General features: G+C 46.2%; 1 protein-coding gene across 3 annotated transcripts in view; it reads left to right on the top strand.

The window, feature by feature from the left end:
• Positions 1 to 25,626, top strand: part of PLCD3 (phospholipase C delta 3) — a 452,490-nt gene that overhangs the window by 300,067 nt on the left and 126,797 nt on the right. For all 3 annotated transcript variants that reach the window (XM_069237951.1, XM_069237953.1, XM_069237952.1), the window contains 2 exons: positions 8,239 to 8,467; positions 21,769 to 21,898. In XM_069237951.1, the coding sequence (XP_069094052.1) occupies positions 8,239 to 8,467; positions 21,769 to 21,898 (359 nt within the window). The remainder of the gene's footprint in view (positions 1 to 8,238; positions 8,468 to 21,768; positions 21,899 to 25,626) is intronic.

Raw genomic sequence — 25,626 nt, 5'->3', positions numbered from 1 at the left:
CTTAATTTTGAACTGTGACTTGCAGGTCACAAGCCAGAAGCTAAGAAATACTGCAAGGGTGAGGTTATATGGCATTCCTGTCTGGTGGGGTGTAAAAATGTACCAGAGAAATAAAACTCAATGAGTAATTATTAGAATAGCAAACAAATGAGAGAGTGCTATGAAGGGATGGAATAAGAATGCAAAGACAGAAGGAAAGAAAGATAGAATTGAACCATGATCAAAAAAGGCACAAAAGAAGTACCGAAAGCACGAAAGAAAGATGTAAGAGATGAAGCAGGAGGAAAATGAGATCTAGGCAGAAGGAACCAAGGAAAGAAAGAGAGGAAGGCAAGAACCAAAATTAAAAAGAAAAGTGGAATGGGGGGGGGGGAAGAAAATTGACATAATTAATGAAAAAAGAGAAAGAAATATGTAATGAATGAATGAAAGCTGGCAGGAAAGATGGACTATTAAATGGAGGAAGGAGGAGAAAGAAACAAAGAAGGGAAGGAATATGAAAAGAAAGAAAGATGTAAACTAGGGGTGAAGGAAGGGATGGAGGAAAATAATAAATGAAGGAAGAAAAGGAATGAAAGAAGGAAGAAAATATAGGAAGAAGAAATAAAGTGAAATAAGAGTCTTAGGAATAAAAAGAAGGACAGAAGGAAGAGATTAAATGTAAGAAGCGTGGATAGGAGGAAAAAGGAAGGAAGAAGGAACGAATGGGAAACAGAAATAAAGGATAATAGAAAATATGAAAAAAGAGGATAAGAAAGAAGCAAACAACGACTGGTGAATAGATGGAAAGTAGATAATGAAGAATACAAGTAGAGAAAGAAGAGAAAGATGACTGAGTGAAAGAATGAACGAAAGAAGTGTCAGTACTCAGAAAAGTGTAGTTATTTCCCATATGTTGTTAAGATCCTGCTGTAAAATGCCTTGGTTTGTACCATGTATTTCAAATTTTTCTATGGGAGAACAGTTCCAGTCCGAACATGCGGTACCGGTAATGTCCGAAATAAAATTGGCTATAATGTTTTCAGTGGCATAAGTAAAAATCTAAACAATCGCACCTAGAGGAAAACATGCCCTGATTGCCACACTTCCATGCCAAACACAAATGCAGCTGTTATACTGCAATATTACAAGATCACAAATGTGAACCCAAATACAGAGTTTACGCAAAATCAGATACTGATACATCAAACATATGGCTTGGGGAGAGGAGCACAGACGAACATTTATCCTAAGGAAAATAAAGTATTTTAAGAGAAAAAAAAATGAGGAAGGGATAGCATAGAATATGTTAGTGAGGAGGAAGTGTGCAGTGGGCCTGACAATTTGTGGAGGAAATGAATGGAGCCAGGGCTGGTGGAAGAGGCTTATAATGGAACAGTTATCTTGAGGAGATACATTATTGAACTGAAGAGGTTAGATGGGTTTTTTTTGCTTGAGAGCTACACTATTGACTAATTAGCTTGGGGAGACAACTTTATTAAACAAATAACTTAGGAGGCACATTATTGAAGAGTTCACCTGGAAAAGTTGTATTATAGACAGATAGCTGTGGGGAAGTAAATATTGAGCAGATTACATTGTTGAACACATAGATCGGGAAGCACTTTATTGAACAGATAAGCTGGGGAGGCACATTATTGAATAGTTTGCTTAGGCGGGCAGCATTATTGAGAAGATATTATTGAAGCGAAAACCTGGGAGAGGTGTATTATTGCACAGATGCTTTGAACAGGTACATTATTGAATAGATTGCCTTGAGGTGCTTTATTGAACAGACAGTTTAGGAGGCACATGTTGCACAGATAGAATCGAGAGATGCGTTACTGAATAGCTAGACTGGGGAGGCAGCATTAGTGACCAGATAGCTTAGCAGACACATTGTTTAACAGATAGCCTAGAGGTGCTTTATTGAACAGATAGCTTAGGGGCTATGGAACAGGTAGGGTAGAGTTGCTTTATTGAGCAGATATTTTAGGAGGCACTTTATTGAATGGATAGCATAGAGGTGCTTTGTTAAACAGATAATTTAGGAGGCACACATTGCACGGATAGAATAGGGAGGTGCATTATTACATAGTTAGATTGTGGAGTCAGCATTAGTGAACAGCTTTGGAGGGACGTTATTGAAGTGTTAACTTTGGAAAGGTGTATTATGGAGCATACAGCTGGAGTCATGATGCTGGACAGATAGCTTGGGAGATGCACATCGTTGAACAGATAGGGTGTGTAGGCACACCATGGAACATATTATTTAGGAAACTCAGAACACTAGATCCAGATTTCCGCTGGTTTCCCTCTGTCCAGTACGGCCAAATGCTTTATTTGAGCTTGAAGAGTTCCTTTCTGGCTGCCCGGCACCGGGAGTTCATTGGAGGTTTAACCAAATTAAACATAAACCACAAGAGAGATCAGAACCCGAGGTTAAATCATTTTCAGTAACGCATTTGATCTGAATGTAGCAGTTTTTTGGTAGAAACACCGTGAATGTTTGAAAGCACAATTGAGGTGGGTTTTGAAATTCAGAATAATGTTTAGCTTCCCAGTGCAATTCCCGAACGTCAGTACCATTTTAGAGCAAACATTTGTGCTACAAACCAGGAGTGGGCTTTAAACATTGATAGACTTTAAAACCTTTCTGTGCGGGAGGTGGGGCGGGAGTAACTGAGCACTAAAATAGTGCGCTGCTGACGTGCGCAACTTATCCTGAATTGTGTGAAAACCTGCCCTTGGCTGTGCTAAAGAACGAGCAAACAAGGCCCGTATTCAGTGCGCACGTTTGCCCAGGGCACAGCCATAGATAGCAGGCCTTTGATGGTTGTGCTTGGATTAAAAGACACGCAGACCAGGCATCTTGTACAGGAGAGGCCCTGTGCCCGGAGAAAGGCACCACGGACCCCATGAACTTCATACAGCGACTGTGTGGGCTCTCGCTCTTATTGTTCACACGCCGCCCGGCGCCCCCGTTAGACCCTTGTTTACCAGCGGCCTCGGTGGTTGCTGGGCCTCCTTCAGGGAGCGTCAGGCGCAGGGGCGGGACGGGACGCGCGTGCCACTGTAGGCGACGCTCGCCGGTTCTTCGGCGCGTGGGTTTGTGGGGAGGAAGGCTTTTTTGTGAAACACCTTTTATATTTTGTGCAAGGCTCTGTCAGGGATGTATTTACAGTGGCCAGCATGCCAGAACAGGCCTGCTACCTCTCATTTATACACCTCAGGCCTCCTAGGAGCAAACACCTTTAACAAGAACCTGAGCCCACGCCGAAAACATTTCCAAAACATCGGGGGAACCTGCAACAGCATTGTGTAATATTACTGCAGGCACACCATGCTTCGAAGAATAAGCATGAACTTTGAAAAGAAACAAAGGGATTAATTATACTTTGCGTGCAGCTAGATGAGTGCTAAACTTTTACGGCTGCATGCCACCATATCTCTCTCTCTCTCTCTCTGTAGATGTTGTTACTGGTTCAGAGGTTCTCATCTTATTGAGCTTTTAAGTATGGCAGGCTGAGTCAACCGACTGCGGATCGAAACAGTGACTTAATCCACTTAACCATCGCCAACGTAACATCCTGCTGCACCTGCAGCCTTCTGTCTCACGCTGTGACTGCTTCCGGACATTACAGTCAGGGGAACTACGGGGGGGATTACAATCCACTGCAAGGGTTAATCTTGTAGCGTGCCGTGTGGGCTACCTCTGGCCCGGGGAAATAAGTGCACGTACACTTGGTTGCTGGTCTAAAGGGGAACTGCGTCAGCGCAGCCCCAGCTTTGTTACATAAACTCGGTTCTGCGTTCCATCCGGACACGCGGAACTAGATACAAAGAAAAGGAGAGCCCGGGTGGCTCTCTACATCCCTCCCATGTTTTACTTCACACAGAAGAGAAAAGAAACAGACCAGAAAACAAAGAACGCAAATATAAGATCACACGCACACAAAATATCAAAATAGAATAAAAGGATACAACGTCCCAGGGATGAAACCCCGCTGGTGAGCAAACAACGATGATCCGATGTTGCTTCTTAAGGACCCAAGGTACAGACAAAGGGGGTTATTCTAACTTTGGAGGAGTGTTAATCCGTCCCAAAAGTGACGGTAAAGTGACGGATATACCACCAGCCGTATTACGAGTTCCATAGGATATAATGGACTCGTAATACGGCTGGTGGTAAATCCGTCCCTTTTCCGTCACTTTTGGGACGGATTAACACCTCCTCCAAAGTTAGAATAACCCCCGAAGTCTCTGAGCTGACTGTTCGGCACCGGGTTGGGACGTAGATGATAACATCCACCCCTATGAAGGGATTCTTCTTGGCCGGCGTTTTCACCCAGAGTGTGTTGGGCACTTGGTGTCGCTACCGGAGCATCCCTCTCCATACCTCTTCAGCAATGGGCTCAAACATCGAGTCGTCGACCTCTCCGTCCTCCCCAGACATGACCGGAACTCCTGCTCTCTTGAAGTGTGATGCGTTCCTGGTGACTCTCTGACTGCCGCGTGCGGCTGTCACCATAGCACCCCTCACACTGACGACCTGCCAGGGTTCGGGCTCAAATGGAGTTTGGAAATTCCCTCCTGGCCGGTGATTCTTCACTACCACCTTGTCTCCTTCCTGAAAGCCACTGTATCTGTGAGCACCGTCGCCGACTTGCCGTTGATCTGGACGTTGCTCATGGTTGGAGGTCGCTTTTTCTGTTGCCTCCCACCGGTGAACGAGATTACAAAAATATCTTCGTCTTCGTCCTCTTCGAAGACTGGAGTTCTTTGAGCCATGGTCTCCCCGGACTCATCAGTCTCTTTGGTCACGCTTCTAACCTTGGTGTCCCTTCCTTTCTTGTTTCCTTGCCAGCATTTTCCGGACCTGCACACTCTCGCAAAGTGGTTATCTTTGCCGCACTTGTCACATGTTTTTCCTTTCGCTGGGCACACCAGTGGTGGTTTGTGATCATACCTGCAGCTTCTGCAGATGCGTGCGCTCTGTCTGACAAAGTTCGTCTTTCGTCCTGAGGGTTGACGAGTATGGATGGCATCTACCTGCTCTTCTTTCACCTGGACTGGATGTGCGGTTGACGCAGCTGCCAGTGATTGTCCCCTTAATGCCGCCATGGCATCCGCCCTCACCACTGATAGCTTGTGTGAACGCGCCAACACCAAGATGTCATCTAGGGGCATACCTTGCTGGCGTAGGATGAGCTTCCTTAGTGCATTTGATCGGCATCCTTGAATAATCTGTGCTCTGATCTCCTCTTGTTGATTAAGGCCTACACACGAGCTTGCTAGTTTCCTTAGTCGTGCGTAGAACATGTCCATTGACTCGACATCAGTTTGCTGAGCCTGCCGGAGTTTGAAACGCTCAAAGTCTGAATTTAGTTGTGGGTCAAAATGCTTGTTTAAGGTCTCCACTGCCGCATTGAAGTCCGACTTATCACCAGTGTTTGGGAGTGCATCAAACAATTCTTGCAGCTCATCTCCTCCCATTAGCAGCATGAGAGATCTGCGCACGGCTCCATCTGCCTCTCTTGTGGCGCAGAAGTAATTTTCTAATCGGTTTAACCATAGGCGCCATCTTGGCGAGGCTGTAGCCGGGTCAATCAGTTGGCTAAATGGGGGCAGTGCCGTTACTGAGGAGTGAGCACTGGCGCCTGCTTGCAGGGGCAACTGGGGGTTTTCCTGCGGTGGAGCGCGCATGATGTTTCTGTTATCAATATAGTGGTACCTCCTTTTTTTTTTCAAGTGCTCTTTCCTCTCAGGAGTGTTCTGTGTCTTTGATGTGTTGTACCACCTCTTCTGTCCTTTTGTCAATATATATATATATTTTTTTGTTTTCACTGGGCTGCACTTGATTATTAATGTTCTCTTTATTTTTCCTTTTTTTTTTCCTTTAGTTGTTGCCCTTTGTTAGTTTTATATATATATATTTTCCTTCTCTCTCTTTTTTTTTCAGGGCTTTCTGCCCTCCCTTCTTACTTGACTGGGGCTCCTGCCCCTCTGGCTCCTGTGCTGAGTTCCCCTCCCTGGGGAGCACAGCCTGAGCGGTGCGCTGCCTGGAGGTGGGGTGTGCGCGTGTGCTGAGTCGCGCACAGCCCCCACGTGGTGCTACAGGGCCTCTGGGTACGAGTGCGCCAAAGGTGAGGCCGCTTGCAATTTTTTTTTCTTTAGCCGCATGCACCTTCCAGGCCGCGGCAAGCCTTTATGGGGCTCTGGGACCCCGGGACACCTTTGGGATGTTCCTCTCACAAAGGAGGCGGGGCGCGCCTCACAGACCCGGACACGGCGCGCTGCTTGTGTGTTCGGCCGAGGGCCCGCCTGGCCGAACACGTCCGCGACACCTCTCTCAGTGGGGCGCACAGCCGCTGCCCCAGTCTTTTTTTTATTTGCCACTCCCAGGGACGTCCATCGGCCGTTAGGGACCTGGGAGCGACGCAGGGTAATCGATAGCCCGCTCGTCGCCACTGTAGCGTGCCGTGTGGGCCATCTCTGGCCCGTGGGAAATAAGTGCACATACACTTGGTTGCTGGTCTAAAGGGGAACTGTGTCAGCGCAGCCCCAGCTTTATTACATAAACTCGGTTCCGCGTTCCATCCGGACACGCGGAACTAGATACAAAGAAAAGGAGAGTCCGGGTGGCTCTCTACAAATCTTATATGCTCAGGATACAAAAGCGGGGCCGGACAGGCCTTTTCTTCCACGGACCATTTCCCCAACGGTCTGGAGTCCTTGGTTTGAAAGTCCAGGGCCGCTCCTTCTGCAGTCCTGGTGCCGCTCCTCCCAGAGAGGTTAGTTGCAGTAACAACAGAAAGGCTTCAAGAAGAGAGATAAACTAGAGGAGGGAGGGGGAGATAGAGAGGGAGCAGAAAGGTAGAGGAGAAAAAAAGAAATGATGAAAAGAGAGAGGTTGTGCGAGGAGACGAGGGGAGCTTGGTTGGTTTGAGCATTTATGCCAGGGCTGCTTTCGGGTCCACAGTCCGCACTGTACAAATGGCAGGTTGGAGCGAAGGGGTGGTCCATTAAGAGACGTGTTTTAGGAAGTATAACCAAGAAACTTTGAGAAGAGGTCTGGCAACAGAGTAGATAAAAAGCACCACATTCTGTTGCCTTAATATTCTGCTATTTTGTCATATTATTAATGTATGGGCAAACTTTTTCCCAATTGGAGTCAGTTTAACACCAGAATACAGCAATTAGCGAGGGAGAGATTACCAGTGAACCTTTCCACATGGTTTGCTTTCATATTGCACTACACGTGGTGCATTTTGAGTAGCTTTTACCTATCTGAGCTGGAAAATTCATCTTTTGTTGAAATCTGAAAATTATGCAACAGAGGGTGGATTATGTGGCAAGTGCGGGTCATTCTTCTTAATGCTAAAATGCAGCAGTCAAAGAAACACCCATGCCAATGGCCCTGATATATTTCAAGTAATACACTCTGACAGCCACAGCCACTTCCTCATTTGAATAGAGTCATTTGAAGAAGTTTATCGCTCTCACAGTAGCTTAAGCTCAACAATGTGGCAATGAATCAGCCTCTTCCATTCTCCAAATCATTTGTCTGTTGCTGAATCTTTGGCTTTCAATTGGCTGGCTTTGGAACCCGCCCTGCCATTGGAATTTTATGCGGTTTGTGCTTCTTAGAGAATCATTTAACATTTTCAGATAGGTTGCAAAATCCAGGTTGGGTTTTATTTTGGTTCCTAATAGGCTATTAACAAAATCCCTTCCTAACCCAAAACACTTAATCAGATTACAGAAAACATATTTAACATTTCCTTATGTGTAAGACCCCCTGCATGTACCGATTTTACACGCAGTATTGTAGGACATTAGAGTCAACAGCCAATGCTTTGATATAATGTGCAGCATTGAAAGTACTGTACCCTTTATATATGTGTGTAAATATATATATATATATATATATATATATATATATATATATATATATATATATATATATAGAGAGAGAGAGAGAGAGAGAGAGAGAGTACTTCCATGTTCCATGTTAAAGTTACGTTTTGGAGCTATTGACGTCAACCGCTCTAAGATTTATTAACTCTTTGTCCTGTAACAGTTTTTTTGTGTTCTCTGTCATTGCTGATACATGGTTATGAGTGGTGAGACTTAGGACAATACAACCTGTTTAGGTCAGATTTACATAGTAAATATGTTTATGTTGAAAGGTTTGGGCACGTGCAAAAGACTACACACCTTGGCATCACATCCATGCTTTCTTTCATCTCTTTGTAGTTTCAGTGATGCATATTGAAAGCGTCCGGGAGGGACACCAGTCCGAGGGGCTGCAGAAGTATGGTCACACCTTCCCGGAGAAGCAGTGCCTCACCATCTCCTTCAAGGGCAAGCGCCGGAACCTGGACCTCGCTGCCCCAACCGAGCTGGAGGCCCAGCAGTGGGTCCGTGGCCTGAATAAACTGATGAAGCGAGTGGAGGCCATGAGCCAACGGGAGAAACTCGACCAATATCCTTTGCCCTATTTGCAGAAACGGAGCATGTACATTACATCCTGCTGGGTAAAATGTAGATGTGCACATTAGTTTTACACCTCATTAATTTATGGCCCAACAGAGTTGGAAAAAGTAGCTGTCTCAATTCTCTCATTCCCACGAATGAGGCGAATTCCTATTTATATATTTGACAAGTGGCACTTTAGCGCCACCAGGGAACAACTGTTGGAACAGTATTACCATAAACAGACTTTTGAACAAAAAGTAGGTGGATACGTCACCCATCCCTTCTCTGCCAAAAGAGTGCTTCAATTGCACTTTGTGCACAGTGAAGCATCCATTTAGCGTAATGATGGCATATTGATTGTCTTTTTGAAATTGAGTCTCTATCTCTTCTGTGTTGAGAACTGTGACCAGAAGTGATGTTCTAACCAGCACAATGCCGGATGCTGCTTGCTAGCTATGCTACAGCTTGCTTCTAACGATATAATGGGACATACGTGCATGTGCGCATTTGAGGCCCCCCAGGTCCTGAAGAGCCTGTGTGGCCCCCATCTACATCCTCACCATGCATCCCCATCTTGTCCCTATCCGTATAGTGTTCTGTCAGCTTGCCCCCTCCCTGAAGTGCTTATCCAAATGGTATCTTCCTAACCTCTGAAAGTGACCAGCGCAGGATAAACATCCCATAAATGTTGTAGGCACTCCCCTTTCCCATAGACGTCATTTAGGGGTCGCCAGGGATCGCAACCGCAACTTCTGGCTTGCCTTTTGCCACCCCTGGCTGCAGAGGTGGCAAATTCAGTGCCAGGAACACAGTGGCAGCTCGTCCTTATGGACGTCATTTGGGACGCCGCTCTCTTTTTTTTCTGTCAGTTTTTTATTACATTAATATAAGAGGTAGCTGGCAGCTTTGGGAGGGAGGAAGGCGGGCGGGAAGTACACACACACACTCATTCTTTCACACACACACACGCACGCACATACATTAACAACACTCATAACATTCAAACATGCACACACGCACCAAATATTCATTTTAAAAGATCACACACACTCATTCTTTCACACATACACGCACGCACATCCATTAACAACACTCATAACATTCAAACATGCACGCATGCACCAAACATTCATTTTAAAAGTTCACACACACACACACACACACTTACCTTCAGCCTCGGAGGTCCCAGAAGGGTTGGGACTGCTGCCTGACCTTAGGTCAGCCAATGAGGGAAGGCAGCAGTCCCAGCCACGCCACAGAGTGGGATGGGGTCAGTGAGACTGCTGACCCCACCCCACTCTGTGACGAAATGTCACTGATTGACACTCGCTCTGGGCGTTTCAGGGCTTAAACCTGAAGCGCCCAGGTCGAAGTCAATGGGTGATGCTTTCCTCGTCACCCCTTTGCTGAGCCGAGGAGGTCAGGCCCATAGGAGCTGTGGCCTCCTCAGCCCAGCAAAGTTCAGCTCAGGCATCCAGGAGTCTGCGCAAATTGCGCATGTCTGCTCATGGATGCCTGACCTGAACATGAAGAGTGTCTGTCAGGCTGACCTTTGTTCAGCCTGACAGACACTCTTCATGAGGGGCAAAAGGTGGGGGGCGTGGCCACTCCTCCATAAAGGATGGGCCGCGCTTGATTAGTAGCGAAAAATAAAATATTATTTTCTATTGGTGTAATATAAATGCTGTGAAAATGCCCTTCCATGACAGCTGTGGTAAGTAAAAATGCTTTTAAATGTATGTTGTGTGCATGCTTGCGAGTGAGAGTGTGTTTATGTGAGAGTGTGTGTGTGTATAAGTGCGAATATGTGTGCATGCGGAAGTATGTCTCTGTGGACGAAAGTGGAGTTCAAAGGGCGTGTGATGTCACTTCTGCTACCCCTGACATTTTGTTGTATTGACGCCCATGCCCTTTCCATGACTGTTTCACATGCTGAAGAAAATCCAACTCCCCGCCCCCGCAGTTTGAAAGAGACGCTTTGCTTGTACCTTGACGTCCACGCAGAATTCTGCACTTCCTTTGTGTGTTTTTGCAGCTGTAAGTTCTGTAAATTTCAAGGCAAGGCTATAATGCCAGATACCCCACCCTGGACAGAGGTGAGGGAGCCTCAACTGGACGCCGGGTGGTCCTGCATGCTTTATAGTTAGGTTATGTAAGGTTGAACCAATCCTTGACGCAAGAACAGATTAGGGTGCGGCTACTGTGAAAGATGGACTTGAATTGTTTTAGAGCCAAAAATTGTTCAGATTTGCCCCCTGCTATTATAAAAGGCTTCAAGGTTGCATGCTTACTCTGCATTAAGTATTACTAAAGAGTCTTTGTGCTCCGAAACCACGTTTGACAGTGCTAGTCATAAAACCTCCATGTTACAATTTTTTTACATGCTAAAATAGGACTCATTTTACTTATTCTGCATTTAAAAAAATGTCAGTCCCAGGTGCAAGTTTTTCATTGTTTGTCCAGTGATGTGTTATTTGCATCGATGTAATAGGAGGACCCATTTAGTGAGAAATCAGACTAGAATAGTAATTTTCATTAATAATTAAATGTATTATCAATCTCCATAACTTCATGCATGTTTTCAATCAATTAATATTGTTGGGTTCAAACCATTCTCCAACATCGCTAATCCATAATTCAGTAATACTCCTGTTGCTTCAGTCATCATGTATGTAATCAAAGTGCTGTGCGTTTCGGTACATATATAACATCCTCAGATATCTGTAAATAAAAATTGGGAAAAAAAATTTGAAAGCAACTATTACGTTATATCCAGTCTAATAGCTCTACCCCAGTATACAATTCATTGGATTTTTCTTGGTATGGGATGCACATCCTCCACGTAGTATGCCAAAATTAGCCAACAAACCAATGGGTGGTCTTTCATAGAGTGAGACATTAGTCCTTTCAAAGTTGCTGTCTTGTGCATGCAAGTCTGTCTACTCTGTCCATGCAGTACATCATGGAATGTTAGACTACGTTTATCATTCCTTAGTAGTCCTATTTCTATTAGCATTATATGCCAAATCTAAAGAATGGGCACTAAATATGTTTAAAAGACACAATCAGATTGTAATAAAGATATATTGTTCTGAACAGAATTTACAAAAGAATAAGAAGGTGTCAGAATGTAAAAAGAAATGCTTTCCAAGGCCAAGGCCTAATTTACTTTGCACAGGATTCAACCTTGTGGTCCTCCATAGAAGCCCAGGGAGCTGATTTTTGTGCTTTCAGTAGAATTATCATACTAAGTACAATTTCTGCCTCAGATGTCAGCTGACTGAGTGCAGCAGGTGGGCTTTCTCCTAGCACCATAAAAGCCTTTGTGTGCCAAAATCCGTCTTCTGATACACTATGGGTAGTGCAATCCATAAAAGTCTGCTATTCAGCCATATCAGATCTGAGACTGGGGGTGAGTGTTTGAAAGGTTTCAGCACTCCGTTCATCATCCCTTTGTGTTGCTAGAGTCTCCCTCAGTGGCCAGGGTACACCCAGACATGTGTTCCTTGCTCACTGTGCCAGTCGTTTCAAGATAGCTTGGCAGATGAGAGATGATACCCTAAAACCGGTCCCAGGATGCTTGTTTCCGGTCCAGGGAAGACCTGGCCAGGCAGTTCGGGCTGAACTTTCCCATTGGGAGCAGGGTCAAGACTGATTTGTATATGGCTGGGTCCAAACCTGGGTGGAATGGTGAGCAAAGGAACAATGGATTTAACCCAGATCTGTGACTGGGGAGAGTGTTTGAAAAGTTTCCGCACTCTTTCCATCATCCTTTTGTCTTGCTAAAGTTGCCCTCAGTGGACAAGGAATGCCCAGGCGTGGGTCCCTTTGTTCACTGTGCCACTGGATTCAAGCTTGCCTGGCTGATGAGGGGTGATACCCCAGAAGGCTTGTTTCCGGTCCAGGGAGGACCTGGCCAGGCAGTTTGGGCTGGACTGTTCCCTTGGGTAGCATGGTCAAGACTGATTTACATGTGGCTGGTCCAAACTAGGGTGGCATGGTGAGCAAAAGAACGATGGATTTAACCCAGATCTGTAAACTATCGTAAAGTGACTCCCGTTATGGTAACAAGACTGATGGATTTAAGTGGCAGCACCACTATGCACGGGGGACTGAGTCTGATCATGTGCTGTGTGACAGCTGTTGGCCTAACCTTTTTGGCCAGCTAGCAGCACCTCCCCAGATCCCAGGGGTAAAAGTGATTTGTGGCAGCCCTTTGGATGACGTCTTAGATTTCTCAGGGAAATTGTGCTGGGATAGATCTTGCCCCTTTCTCTCAGTCACACATGTCTCACACAGGCAAAGACAAGCAGGACTAGGTTCAATAAGTTTTACTGAATCAACTGCATTCTGCGTAAAAAGGCATGTATTGTGATTATGAGGATGCTAAAACATAATAAACACAAAACAGTGATGAGGAAAGTGAAACCTAGGAAAAGTCCCACCATACTGTCACAATAATGGTTCTAGAATCCCTACCTGCACTACTAATATTCTATACAGGAGCTTGGCAGTGTAAACCCTCATCTGCCTGTCAGGCCCCCTGGAAGGAACCCATCCCCCATACCTGTGGTTGTAGGTCTTTTGATCTGCTGCATGTCCGCCCACATATGAGCAGAGGAGGTGTCAGATCTTGGCAGAAACTGCAAAGTCGGCATGCAGCAAATGATGGCAACTGACAGAAAACCCCCTGTAACGTAAAGGGGGCAGTGAGGTGTTTTATAATAAAACATCAGTTGTTCTGAGAAACTGCCCTGACGTGACAACACATATATCTCAGTGTATAAGAGTTGGAGGCTTGATGAACGCTTTGTACCAACAATAACTAATAAGCTTATCGTAGTCAGCCTTGAATAAAGCACAGAGTGAATATGTCTTGCAAGAAAAGAATAACAAAAGTCTACTCGAAAGGACAACTGATAAAATAATAAAAACAGCTTCCACTAAACAAAGCCTTTGCTAAAATAATAAACATTATTAAAATGCAATGTATCTAGGTGAAAGAGCACAAGCTGCAGGCCTAAGCTAAAATAATGTGCTTGTATCCTAGCACAGCAACCTTACTACATGACTGGGAGTGAGTGTTTTAAAATTTTCAGCATTCCATCCATTATCATTTTGTTTTGCTTCAGCCATATCACAGCACAAACATACATGTTGCTGTGTTTTTACCGAGAAGCTGGACAGGTGAAGAGCAGCACAGCAAAGGTAAGGTATTTGAGGGAGAGAGCAATAAGCAAGGGAGGGAACTAGAAAACAAGAGCATTGTCATGGAGTACTACAAGAAAAACAAAATATAGTAGTTCCCTAATTTTGTGCAAAGGAAGGATACAAATCAGCAAATCAAATGGATCGTAAAGAGGCTATGCTCCAGTGAGGGAACAAACACAAGAAGAGGAAGGCAAGCCATTTCATAAGAAGCACTTAAATGAGATTGATAATAAAGCCAACCAGTGGAAAGCACTGGGCTGGCTGTAAGCACTCTGTAGGTTCCCAGTTGTTTTTTTTAAGCCTGCCAGCTTGTGCTGTTTAGTAGGCAAGACCTAAACAAGCATTTACAATGCAACGGGTCTTGCGTTTGCTCATGTTAGAGCTGATCGCGTTGTAAACTCTTAACCCGACTTTTCACCTATCGGGCAAAAGTGCATTTATGTACATAACCCAAAAAAGTGAAATCAAGTATGTAAAGTGCTCGACTTCCAAGCGAGATCGCGCTCGTAAATTAGAGAAAAAAAAGTCCACGAGCCCGATGGAAAACACCAAGCCTCGCATGTTTTCTGTACTTGGTCGCTGCGCTCGAGGAGGGCTTGCCACCGGAAAAGGTATGACATATGGGTGCCTTCGACTAATGAAAGCAATTAGATTTTATTAGGGAAGCCCACGAACCAATAAAAGACACTGACGTGAAGTTGACAGGGCTCCGAGCCCTTTTCTAAATACAAAAGAGTCTTGCTGCGATACGCATGCGCGAGCGCACGCAACGCAGGCTCGACCCTAAAAAGAACCATGGACATCCATAGAAAAACACTGTACAAACTGTGAAGTAAAGTACAGTTTCCAGAATTTTGTGTTACAATATGGCAATCTGAAAGCCTAACATTTTAATACAGATTCGTAAATAGCCAATGATGATATCAGGTCATTAAAACATTACACCCATCCCTCAGCCCCATGCTTTTCAATGCATATTTGACCCCACCGGACAACATCAACAGTTCCCACGCTCTCAACATAATTTCCTATGCAGACGACACCCAACTCATCCTCTCACTCTCCGACGAACTCTCCACCACTAGAACCACCTTCCATAGATACATGACAAGTGTCACTGATTGGATGAAGAACAACTGCCTGCAGCTGAACACAGACAAGACAGAAGTATTGATCTTTGTCAACAGCACCAACACATGGAACGACTCCTGGTGGCCATCAGACCTAGGACCCACACCCACTCCCACCAGCCATGCCAGAAACCTCGGAATCGTCATTGACAACAAGCTCACCATGAAATCACAGATAAACGTCATCTCCTCTGCCTGCTTCCTCACTCTACGCATGCTACGCAAGATCTTCAAGTGGATACCTCTGCACACGAGACGCACCGTGACATAGGCCCTCACTACCAGCCGACCGGACTAGAGCCACGCCCTCTACACAGGAATCGCAATGCACCTACTACAGAGACTTCAGAGCATACAGAACGCTGCAGCCAGACTCATCCTTGTACTTCCCCGTCAAACCCACATCACACCCCACCTCAGGCATCTCTACAGGCTACTCGTACAGAAGAGATGCCAATTCAAGCTGCTGAGTCACACACACAAGGCTCTACACAACCAAGGACCTGCGTACATTAACCACCAACTGAACTTCCACCAACTGACGGGAAGACTATGCTCTGCCTCTCTTTCACTTGCCCATACACCCTGCATCTACCAAAGCAGAAGTGGAGGATGCTCCTTCTCTCACGTCACAGTAAAAACCTGGAACAGCCTCCCCACACAACTCCAGGCCATCACCTCACTTCTGGAATTCCAAATGGCCCTCAAGAACTGGCTGTTCGAATAAGCCTCTGTGACCTGCAAGCACCTGGATACCCTTTCGGATTATTAGCCACCCTTTATAAATCCTGATTGATTGATTGATTCCACAACATGCATAAATTTAAAAAAAGCACATATGACTGTGTTCATTAAGCGTTCTTGGCTCATTGATTCCAGTAGCTCAATCCAAGGAGCCTCAGTTTGCAATTCATGAAAAGAGTTGCATAAATAACAAGTTATAAACTGCAGTAGTTTACGAATTGCTCAGCAAACAAGAGAGTGTGTTAATAAACATTGTTGAAACACTTTATGTGTGGATAACAAGACAGTGATGAGAAGTACTGGCATTGGAGACTCAATTTGGCACTTTCCTTCTACTATGACTCTGAGGTAATTTGGTTTGAAGCACAGTTATTATTTCGTTCTTAAGTGGCACTTGGTGCTTACAGAAGTGCCATTATTACACTTTTTCAATTAAGTGCACACCTCCTGCACTTGCTGTTTATTTGTGCTTGTCCCTGATTTGACGTGATCACTAGACTTGTTTTAGTATAGGAAGTTGATTGTTTAGATGTATTTGGCAAGAATGTACGTGATGAATCTTGTTTAGCCTTGAGAAAGCCCTAGACATAAATATCACAATGGGTGAAACATGTTGGTTGAAGTGTATGCTCTTATCAAGGACACAGTAATGTGTTTTGAAGAATATGCATTCTGTATAAGAAATAAAAAGAGAAAACGAATCTGAAGTTATTTGAATGGCATTATTTACCACGAACTACCACAAATATGGGATTTATATCTGTGATATAAAATGCCTGTCTATAACTTTTTGATTGTTTGAATTTTGAAGACTCCCATGTATGTTTCCGTTGTGAAGCTGGGCTAGGACAGACTCATTACACGTGATTCCATCTATGTATGTTTGGGTGTGGTGCTCACCTGGAATGTGTAGGCGCCATGAATGAGAAATAAAGAAATATAGGTGGCACAGACATCTCGTATACCTCACAGATATCAGGTCATTTGCCCTAGTTATTGACAAAACCACCAGGGAGAGCTTTAAATGGACAGGTACTGTCAGGTCCTGAGCACCTCCATTTATTTAGTTTGAAAGGGAGAGTGCTAGCACTGCTTGGCCTCTGGTGCAATACATTTAATAGGAATGTGCCAGCACTTCTGAATAGCTAACAGAGTACCAGCACTTCCGTGTTTTTATGTAAAGAACTGATACCAATGTTCCTGTGAGTGGTTTAGAGCCAGAGCATGTTGCTCTATTACAAACGTTCCTTTAGCACCCAGGTGAGGCAGACAGTGAAGGATTATATATACCCACTATATAAGGCTCGTCAAGAACATTACTCAGACTCCAAACCAGCCTGTGAGCATCCCTGCTCGGGGCATTCATCCTCTATCTAAATGCCTCTGAAGAAGGTTGAGATATTGAATTCTGCAACTACTGCTAGCCAGCTTGTAAAGGGGCCCGCCAGCTTTGGGTGGTTTTACCTTGAGGCTCGAGGTGCTATTTCTCACCAGACCAGCCAGGCTCATGGGATATCTGTAGTAGGTTCAGTCCAGCAGGGATGTTTGCCTCAGCTCACTGTTTTGATGCCTTCATCCTGTGCCCAGAATGTTCCTGGAATGTGATAAAAATTCCTTTGAATAGTTGATTTCTCTTCTTTTATTTCTATGCAAGAATTTACTAACACACCTTCTCCACTGCTGTAGCTTTAAGATTTTGACTCCTACTTTAGTGTAGGGGCGCCTTCCCTACATGTATCTTTGGATATGAATAGGACGTGCCTTGAGACTACAGCAGGTGCAAGGTTTTGCATAGTTTAGAGCAAGCCACAAGTGTTGAAGCCCTGGACTGGTCCAAACAATGTATCTCCTTCAGGCAGGAGAAATGATGTAAGGGGTTATGACCAGAGGATGGCTGATGGGGACTACTACATGCTAATTTGTTACTTTAAAAGAGCATGGGTATTTGTGAACTGGACAGACCTGTGGGCAGAGAATGGTCATCACCCCTTCGAGAGGTTCTCAAATATGGAGAAAATGTCATCCTGAAGGAAGGTTCAACTCTTTTGGGGACCCAAGGGCTGTAAATATTTGTTATAAGGCCTGGTGAGCCACTGCCAGGAGGATTCCGTGAGACTCCATGTCCTCATGGAGGTGCAGAGAGAGAGTCAGAGGATGCAGAGGAGTCGCTGAACCTGCTGATTGTTATGTGCACTTTGAAATGTGTCATGCAGATAGTCACCACTCAGGGCTACCAACGTAGGTGGGTGAGTTCAGGGCCAGAGGTAGGACCCTGGCGCACCTTCCCCTAAACTTTGGCTCACAGCCACTGTCAAAGTCCACATGTCTTCCCGTCAGATATTCTTTTTGTAGAACAACATTTAGGTGGACCCAGGAGTATATGGACATATTAGTTGTTGCCTCACCTTTCTCAGAGATGCCTCTGAGAGTAGGTGCACAACACCTCTGTGTATAGCACTCCAGGAAGGGAGACGCTGTGCCCTCTCCTTGGTGGAGTAAAGATGGAACCAGTGCTTAATTTGAAAAAAAAAAAAATAAATAAGAGCCAGGGTATTTCTTAGGAGGCCGCTGCAGCATGCACCCCCATGTCCCTTGTCAGCACTGCCAATGCCAGTTCCAACTACTAACCATCACACTCCTACAAATGTGACAATTTGGACTATTCCAGGTCACCCAAATCTATACAAATAGCCTGGGTGCATGTATTATACAGTTTTAATGTATACTGTTATTAAAACCTTGTGTGTGCGTGTGTGTGTGTGTGTGTGTGAGAGTCATGTTTGTGTACAGTTGTGAGTTTGCTTGGCTGTGACAGACACCAAGTGTGTATGTGTGGTTTCTTTGTCTTTAGGCAATGGCCATACCCACAGACCAGTATAGAAACAGTATGACTGTAGGAGGCTGGCCTGGCTTATAGTGAGTACCTTGTGGTACTTACACCTTGTGCCAGGTCCAGTTTTCCCTTATTAGCAGATTAGTAGTGTTCTAGCAGCTTCGGCTGATAGAGGTAGCTATAGCAGAGCAACTTAGGCTGAACTAGGAGACATGCAAATCTCCTACTATACCACTTATATCACTTAGCACTATATCATAAGAAACACAATACTCAGAGTTACTAAAAATAAAGGTACTTTATTTTAGTGACAATATGTCAAAAGTATCTCAGAAGATATACTCCCTTAGGAGGTAAGTAAAATACACAAAATATACACACAGATCAAAATCAGGTAAGTAAACAGTTAGAAAAGTAGTGCAAACACTGTAGAACACAATAGAATGCAATAGGAGACAATAGGTCTAGGGCCAACACAAACCATATACTCGGAAAGTGGAATGCGAACCACGAAGAGACCCCAGGCCTAGTGTGGTGTGTAGAGGGTCGCTGGAAGTGTAAGAAAACACTAAGGGTGTCCAAGATACCTCACCCCAAGACCCTGAAAAGTAGGAGTAAAGTTACCCTACTACCCCAGAAAGACAGTAAAGTCGAGATAGGGGATTCTGCAAGGACAACAACTGACTGCAAAGCACTGAAGATGAAATCCTGGACCTGAGGACCTGCAAAGGAAGGGGACCAAGTGTCACGCAAGTGTCCAGGGGGGACAGGAGCCCACTAAACCCCGGATGAAGGTGCAAAAGGGCTGCCTCCTGGTGGAAGAAGCTGAAGATTCTGCAACAACGGAAGGTGCCAGGAACTTCTCCTTTGGTCAGAAGATGTCCCATGGTGTGCTGGAGAATGCAGAGTTGTTTCCACGCAGAAAGACTGCAAACAAGCCTTGCTAGCTGCAAGGGCCGCGGTTAGAGATAAAGGGTGCTGCCCGGGCCCAGGAAGGGCCAGAAGGTCGCCACTTGGACGAGGAGATAGAGGGGACGCTCAGCAACACAGAGAGCCCACGCAGAAGCAGGCAGCACCCTCAGAAGCACCTGAACAGGCGTACAAGAAAGCTGAACATGACGGTCATCTCAGCACAACAACAGAGGGTGCCACAAAGGCGGTGGTCAACTCAGCTAGTTGAGCAATGCAGGACAGAGTGCTGGGGACCTGGGCTGTGCTGTGCACAAAGGAATCCTTGCAAAAGTGCACCGAAGCCCTAGCAGCTGAAGATCACGCGGTGCACAGGATTACTGTCTGGCATGGGTAGGCAAGGACTTACCTCCACCACCTTTAGGCAGAAGGACCACTGGACTGTGAGGGTCACTTGGATCCAGCTCCTATGTTCCAAGGACCACGCTTGTCGAGATGAGAGGGGACCCTGCGGACCGGTGATGCAGAAGTTTGGTGCCTGTGTTAGCAGGGGGAAGATTCCGTCGACCCACTGGAGATTTCTTCTCGGCTTCCAGTGCAGGGTGAAGGCAGAGAGCTCTCAGAGCATGCACCACCAGGAAACAGTCGAGAAAGCCGGCAGGATTAGGCGCTACAATGTTGCTGGTAGTCTTCTTGCTACTTTGTTGTGGTTTAGCAGGCGTCCTGGATCAGTCAGCGGTTGATCCTTGGCAGAAGTCGAAGAGGGAAGTGCAGAGGAACTCTGGTGAGCTCTTGCATTCGTTATCTGACGAGAAACCCACAGGAGAGACCCTAAATATCCCACAGAGGAGGATTGGCTACAGAGAGAGGTAAGCACCTATCAGGAGGGGTCTCTGACATCACCTGCTGGCACTGGCCTCTCAGAGGTCTCCATTGTGCCCTTACACCTCTGCATTCAAGATGGCAGAGGTATGGGACACACTGGAGGAGCTCTGGGCACCTCCCCTGGGGAGGTGCTGGACAGGGAAGTCGTCACTCCCCTCTCCTTTGTCCAGTTTCGCGCCAGAGCAGGGCTGGGGGGGATCTCTGAACCGGTGCAGACTGGCTTATGCAAGGGGGGCACCATCTGTGCCCTTCAAAGCATTTCCAGAGGCTGGGGGAGGCTACTCCTCCCAGCCCTTCACACCTTTTTCCAAACGGAGAGGGTGTAACACCCTCTCTCAGAGGAAATTCTTTGTTCTGCCTTCCTGGGACTGGGCTGCCCAGGCCCCGGGGGGGGGAGAAACCTGTCTGAGGGTGGGCAGCAGTGGTAGTTGCAGAGAAAACCCCAGAGAGCTAGTTTGGCAGGACCCGGGCTCTATGCTGGAGCCCCGGGGATGCATGGAATTGTTCCCCCAATACCAGAATGATCCTAGACATGTTACATGGCCATGTTCGGAGTTACCATTGTGACGCTACATTGACCCTAGCTAGTGGCAGGGTGCCCTCACACTAAGTAACTTTGCACCTAACCTTCACCAAGTGAGGGTTAGACATATAGGTGACTTATAAGTTACCTAAGTGTAGTGAAAAATGGCTGTGAAATAACGTGGACGTTATTTCACTCAGGCTGCAGTGGCAGTCCTGTGTAACAATTGTCTGAGCTCCCTATGGGTGGCGAAAGAAATGCTGCAGCCCATAGGGATCTCCTGGAACCTCAATACCCTGGGTATCTAGGTACCATATACTAGGGGATTATAAGGATGTTCCAGTGTGCCAATCAGAATTGGTAAAATTAGTCACTAGCCTGCAGTGACAATTTTAAAAGCAGAGAGAGCATAAACACTGAGGTTCTGGTTAGCAGAGCCTCAGTGATACAGTTAGGCACCACACAGGGAACACATACAGGGCACACTTTATGAGCACTTGGGTCCTGGCTAGCAGGATCCCAGTGACACAGGCAAAAACAAACATACATACAAGTAAAAATGGGGCTAACATGCCAGGCAAGATGCTCTGTGTGAGCCGGAATGCGCTTTATAAATATATCTACATACATACATACATACATGGTACTTTCCTACAATGACTGCATGAGTTCCTGTGACTGTAATAGAAATGCCTTGTATCCTTAGAGAACAAGATGCACATAGAACCAGGATGCAAGCCATGCCATGTAGAGGTTAGATCAAAAGTGCCTCATAGATAGAGGTATGTAGCCAAGGAGCCACACAGCGCCTTTACAGAGAAACCAGGGTTATAACAGTCCCACATTTGATCATTCCATTTTATACTACATGTGTCTATGTCTAAATACTATTGGCAGGTAATATTTCCAGCTGAAGCTATGTGAACAGAGATCAACAAAGAAGGGTGCCTCAAGTATTTATTGTGATGCCTTGTACAATATGTGTGCTCTACGATTAGTGAAATGGTAGGTGCAAGATCCAGTGCAAGAAGGCAGTGTGGCTTGTACGTTAGTTTTCCTTATCGCCTCTGCATTTGGATCAGGGACTACCTGCATCAGGCCGATGAAAACAAGGACAACAAGATGAGCTTCAAGGAGATCAAGAATATGCTCAGGATGATCAACATTGACATGGATGATGACTATGCCTTCCGCCTCTTCAAGGTACCTGTTCTCCCTGTCTTCCGTCCTATCTCCCTCCCTTCATCCTATCCTCCTGCCTGTTGCCAGTGCTGTACAACTGTCGTATCTGTTCCCCCTGCCTTTCCTGAAGCCTGCAAACCTTCCATCTTTCCATGGCGCTAGTCCTTGCTACATTGCTTGAATCCTTAACACCTTCAACTTTAAGAGGCACCTGTTGTCTATGCATTCCCTGAATTCTGCACACCTTCACCAATCACGGTGCCCCTTTTCTTCTCCTTCCTCTTTTCTGTGAAACTGTTTTGTCTTCATTCTTGAAATCATGCACACTTTTCACAAGTCTGTGAAGTCTGCTTTCAGATATCTGCCAATTTTCCATGCTTTCTGGTCACCCAAGGACCGCTTAATATGTATATTCGGGCCCAACGTTTTGATCAAAAGCTTGAGGTCGGTTCTATTGAAGATCAGGGTGCCAAATACCAAGATTGCTTAGTTTTGATTTCTCTTTAATCCATCATCAGACACTACCTGCCTCTTTATCTCACTCGTGCTGCTTTCTTTTTATCTCTCCTTCTAAATTTGTCACTGCCTTTCCCTTCCTCCTTCTTTCTCCATGTTATGTTTTTCTCTCATTTGCTCTGGATCAAAGTTTTTTTAGGGAAAAATACGTTCTAGCCCCCAAAAATGAGGACCGGAGTGCCCCACCTGCAAGCACCAAGTCAAACTAAGCACTGCACCCATCAGAACCTTCAGGTCACCCACTCTCCTCAAATGCTCCTCCTCACACTCTTGAAGATATCTGCTCTCCTCCTCCCACTCGACCACCCCACCTCTCCAGGTCTCTGGATTGACACCTGATCTCCACCTGCCTCTAGTCCTCCTCTTCAAGGGGCCTGTGCTCCACGTACCGTCAGTCATCTCTTTATTCTGCTTGAAGGCTCCTGCTGTCCACCAGCTTCCAGACCTCTGCTTCAAAGGGCCTGCTCTCCATCTACGCTTAACCTGACTTTTCGAGGCACCCACCTGCAGCTACCTCAGATCCTTCCTTCCAGGAAGCCCCCTTCCACCTGCCTCTGATCATCCCCATTTAGGGAACTCGTCCTCCACTTACCCCAGTCCTTCCCTTCAGTGTGCCTGCTTTCCGCCTGCTTCTAATCTCCTCTTCAGAGCGCCCACTCTGCCCCTACTTCCAAGCATGTGCTTCAAGGCACCTGCCTGTACCAGCCTCTAATCCTCCTCTTCAAGGCGCCTGCTCTCCACAGTCTCTAATCCTCTCCTTCAAGGCGCCCACCCTCCCCCTACCTCTAAACCTTTGCTGCAAGCCACCAGCTTTACTCCAGGCTGCGCAATGACTGTGACCGTGATATTTTAAAGTGCCTATGAACACGGTTGTGCAATGACATTTTATCTCAGTGCCAAAGATTTACTCCTATCTGAACATAGTTTAGTACAAGCCTTATATATGGCAGCGTGTGATTAAATGTTTAACTCAGGATTTGCTTCAAGGCACTCCTTCACCGCCTACTTCACTTTTGCTTCTTCGAAGAACCTGTGTTTATACACCTGCCTTCCTCTTTTACAAAGTTTCCACTCCTCTGCTTGTTTTTCCAAAATCCCACAGTTTCATGGCTTTTATTTATTTTCGTAATTTAATTTGCTCCACCCATCTCCTTCTTCAGTGCCTTTGTCCCCTTTCGTTTACGTCTTCCAGGCACTTTGATTTTTTCGTACCTTTCTCCATTCCCCTCATTCTGTCCTGACTTCCACCACTTCACACCTTCCTTGTTCTCTGTCACCTCCTCTCTCACAAACCTATCAGCTCGTCTGGGAATATTCCCTCTCCTCCTCTGTATCCATTGATTGACCCTTCATGGATGTCAATGGGGTGTAGCTTTGGGCAGCAGCTAGGACACCTGGCTTGTCCTGTGATAGTCCTGACACCCTGCTTACTGCTTCTGGCCTCGGGGTTCATGAAATCAGCAGCAGCACGAACTTGACACAGAGGTTCGTGTTTACTTTTCCTAGTTTTTAAACCTTGGCCTTCCGCTAGCTCCTCGGCAGCTAAATAGGAGACAGTTAAGGGCAGAGACTGTGACAAGCAGTCATCCCTGTGATGTCACTGGGGAAATAGGTGCGTGACGACTTTTTTTGCTACCCCTTAGCATTTGGCAAATCAACCTATGTGGTTTTTCTACTGAGGCCTGTCGAACTTTTTAAAGGTGCAGTTCAGAATCTTTTTGCAGGGCTAAACTATGGTCTAGGGATACCTCAGTCTATAAAGAAGGTATGCATTCTGCTGAAAGTGTTTAACTTTACCAGACAGCTCACGTGGCGCGGCGGCTCTGCCGCCTCACCATGGATATTTTCACTAAGTGTATTCATTTTGTAGCCGGAGCATGATGCCCTCTAAAGGACGAGGCCAAGGACAAGAGCCCCACCTGCCCCTGCCTTCTTGAATCCGTTGTATTCTGTGTACACTCTGGTTGTCGAGAGGACACTTTGTTACCCTTCTGTTTTTGTCTTAATCCTGCACTGTCCTACCCAAACAACGTGTCCTGTTGTGAGCGCTCTCTGTGAGAGCACCGTTCTGAAGCCTACTTCCACTTATTGTACAGCCTGTAGATATAACACAGTACCATCATTCCCTTCAGTGCATACATGCTTACATACCTGAGTCTTCTCACCGGATTAGTTTCTATGTCAACTCTTCGAACCCACTCTATGCTTCTATAAGGTGCACAAGCTTAGGCTGTGTTCCTTTAACAACCCTCTCTTCCATGACGGCTGTTTCAATCCGCGCTTCGCACGTACGCCTTCCTCCATCACTGGCCGAGGTTCTCACGTCGAGGCGGCCCGGCCCATGGGGACCGGGGAGACAGACTTCCTGGAAGGCGGGTGCCTCCGAAACCCCAGAGACACCGCCGAGGGTGAGGCTGGGCCTGATACGGAAGAGTCTCTTGCCAAGCCCTGGCATGTCTTTAGAAGCCCCAGCTTGGCACAGACCCGCCTCTGTTCCAGTGCTTAATTTGTAAAAAAAAAAAAATTAGAAGTGCCAGGGCCCTCGTCTGGTGCTCACTGCGGCTTGCGCCACCCATGGCCCCTGCCAGCCCTGCCAGTGCCAGGACCAACACAACTCCTAACCATCACGCTCCTATAAGAGTGACAATTCAGACTATTCCAAGCCCCCTAACTATGAGGTTTCTTGGGCAGCAGGCATTACCCCTTTTAAATGTTTATTTCATTAATAAGCAACTGTGACAGACTGTCATAAGTATCGGCGTTGGCATTTAAGTGTCGGTGCTGAGCAAATTAAGCACTGCTGTGTTCCCGTGAGTGCAGGCCTCTGCCGCCCTTACCCCTGCGTCTCCGGGGCGCATCTAAGTTTCACTTCTTCAGCTGAACACCCTTCGCCCGCTCTGATACCCTCGGTGTCGCTCACTGAGGAGCAATCTATGGCACAGCCCAGAGAGACTAGGGTGGCGCCCTCAGGACATTCCGGCGCAGGGTTTTTACCTCAGTGCCAGCCTGAGGGTGTCTGATTTCTTGGTGGGTGGTTGTGCCACCCCTTCAGAGCCTGTCTGCAGCTCTTAAATCTCCCAGATTATGCGTGTCTCCTTTGGTTTCCTGCTAAGAAGCATTTCTTGGCAAACAAACCAAACACTTCACAGGACAACCGGAGCTACAGCTCTGTTTTCCCCCAGGGAACCCCGAGCGGCTCTGTGGGGAGTGGGTTCCGCTGACCGGAGCAATCC

Source organism: Pleurodeles waltl, chromosome 6 (genome assembly GCF_031143425.1).
Source record: "Pleurodeles waltl isolate 20211129_DDA chromosome 6, aPleWal1.hap1.20221129, whole genome shotgun sequence".
In the NCBI taxonomy this organism is placed as follows: domain Eukaryota; kingdom Metazoa; phylum Chordata; class Amphibia; order Caudata; family Salamandridae; genus Pleurodeles; species Pleurodeles waltl.
This window is presented reverse-complemented; position numbering and strand designations above follow the sequence as displayed.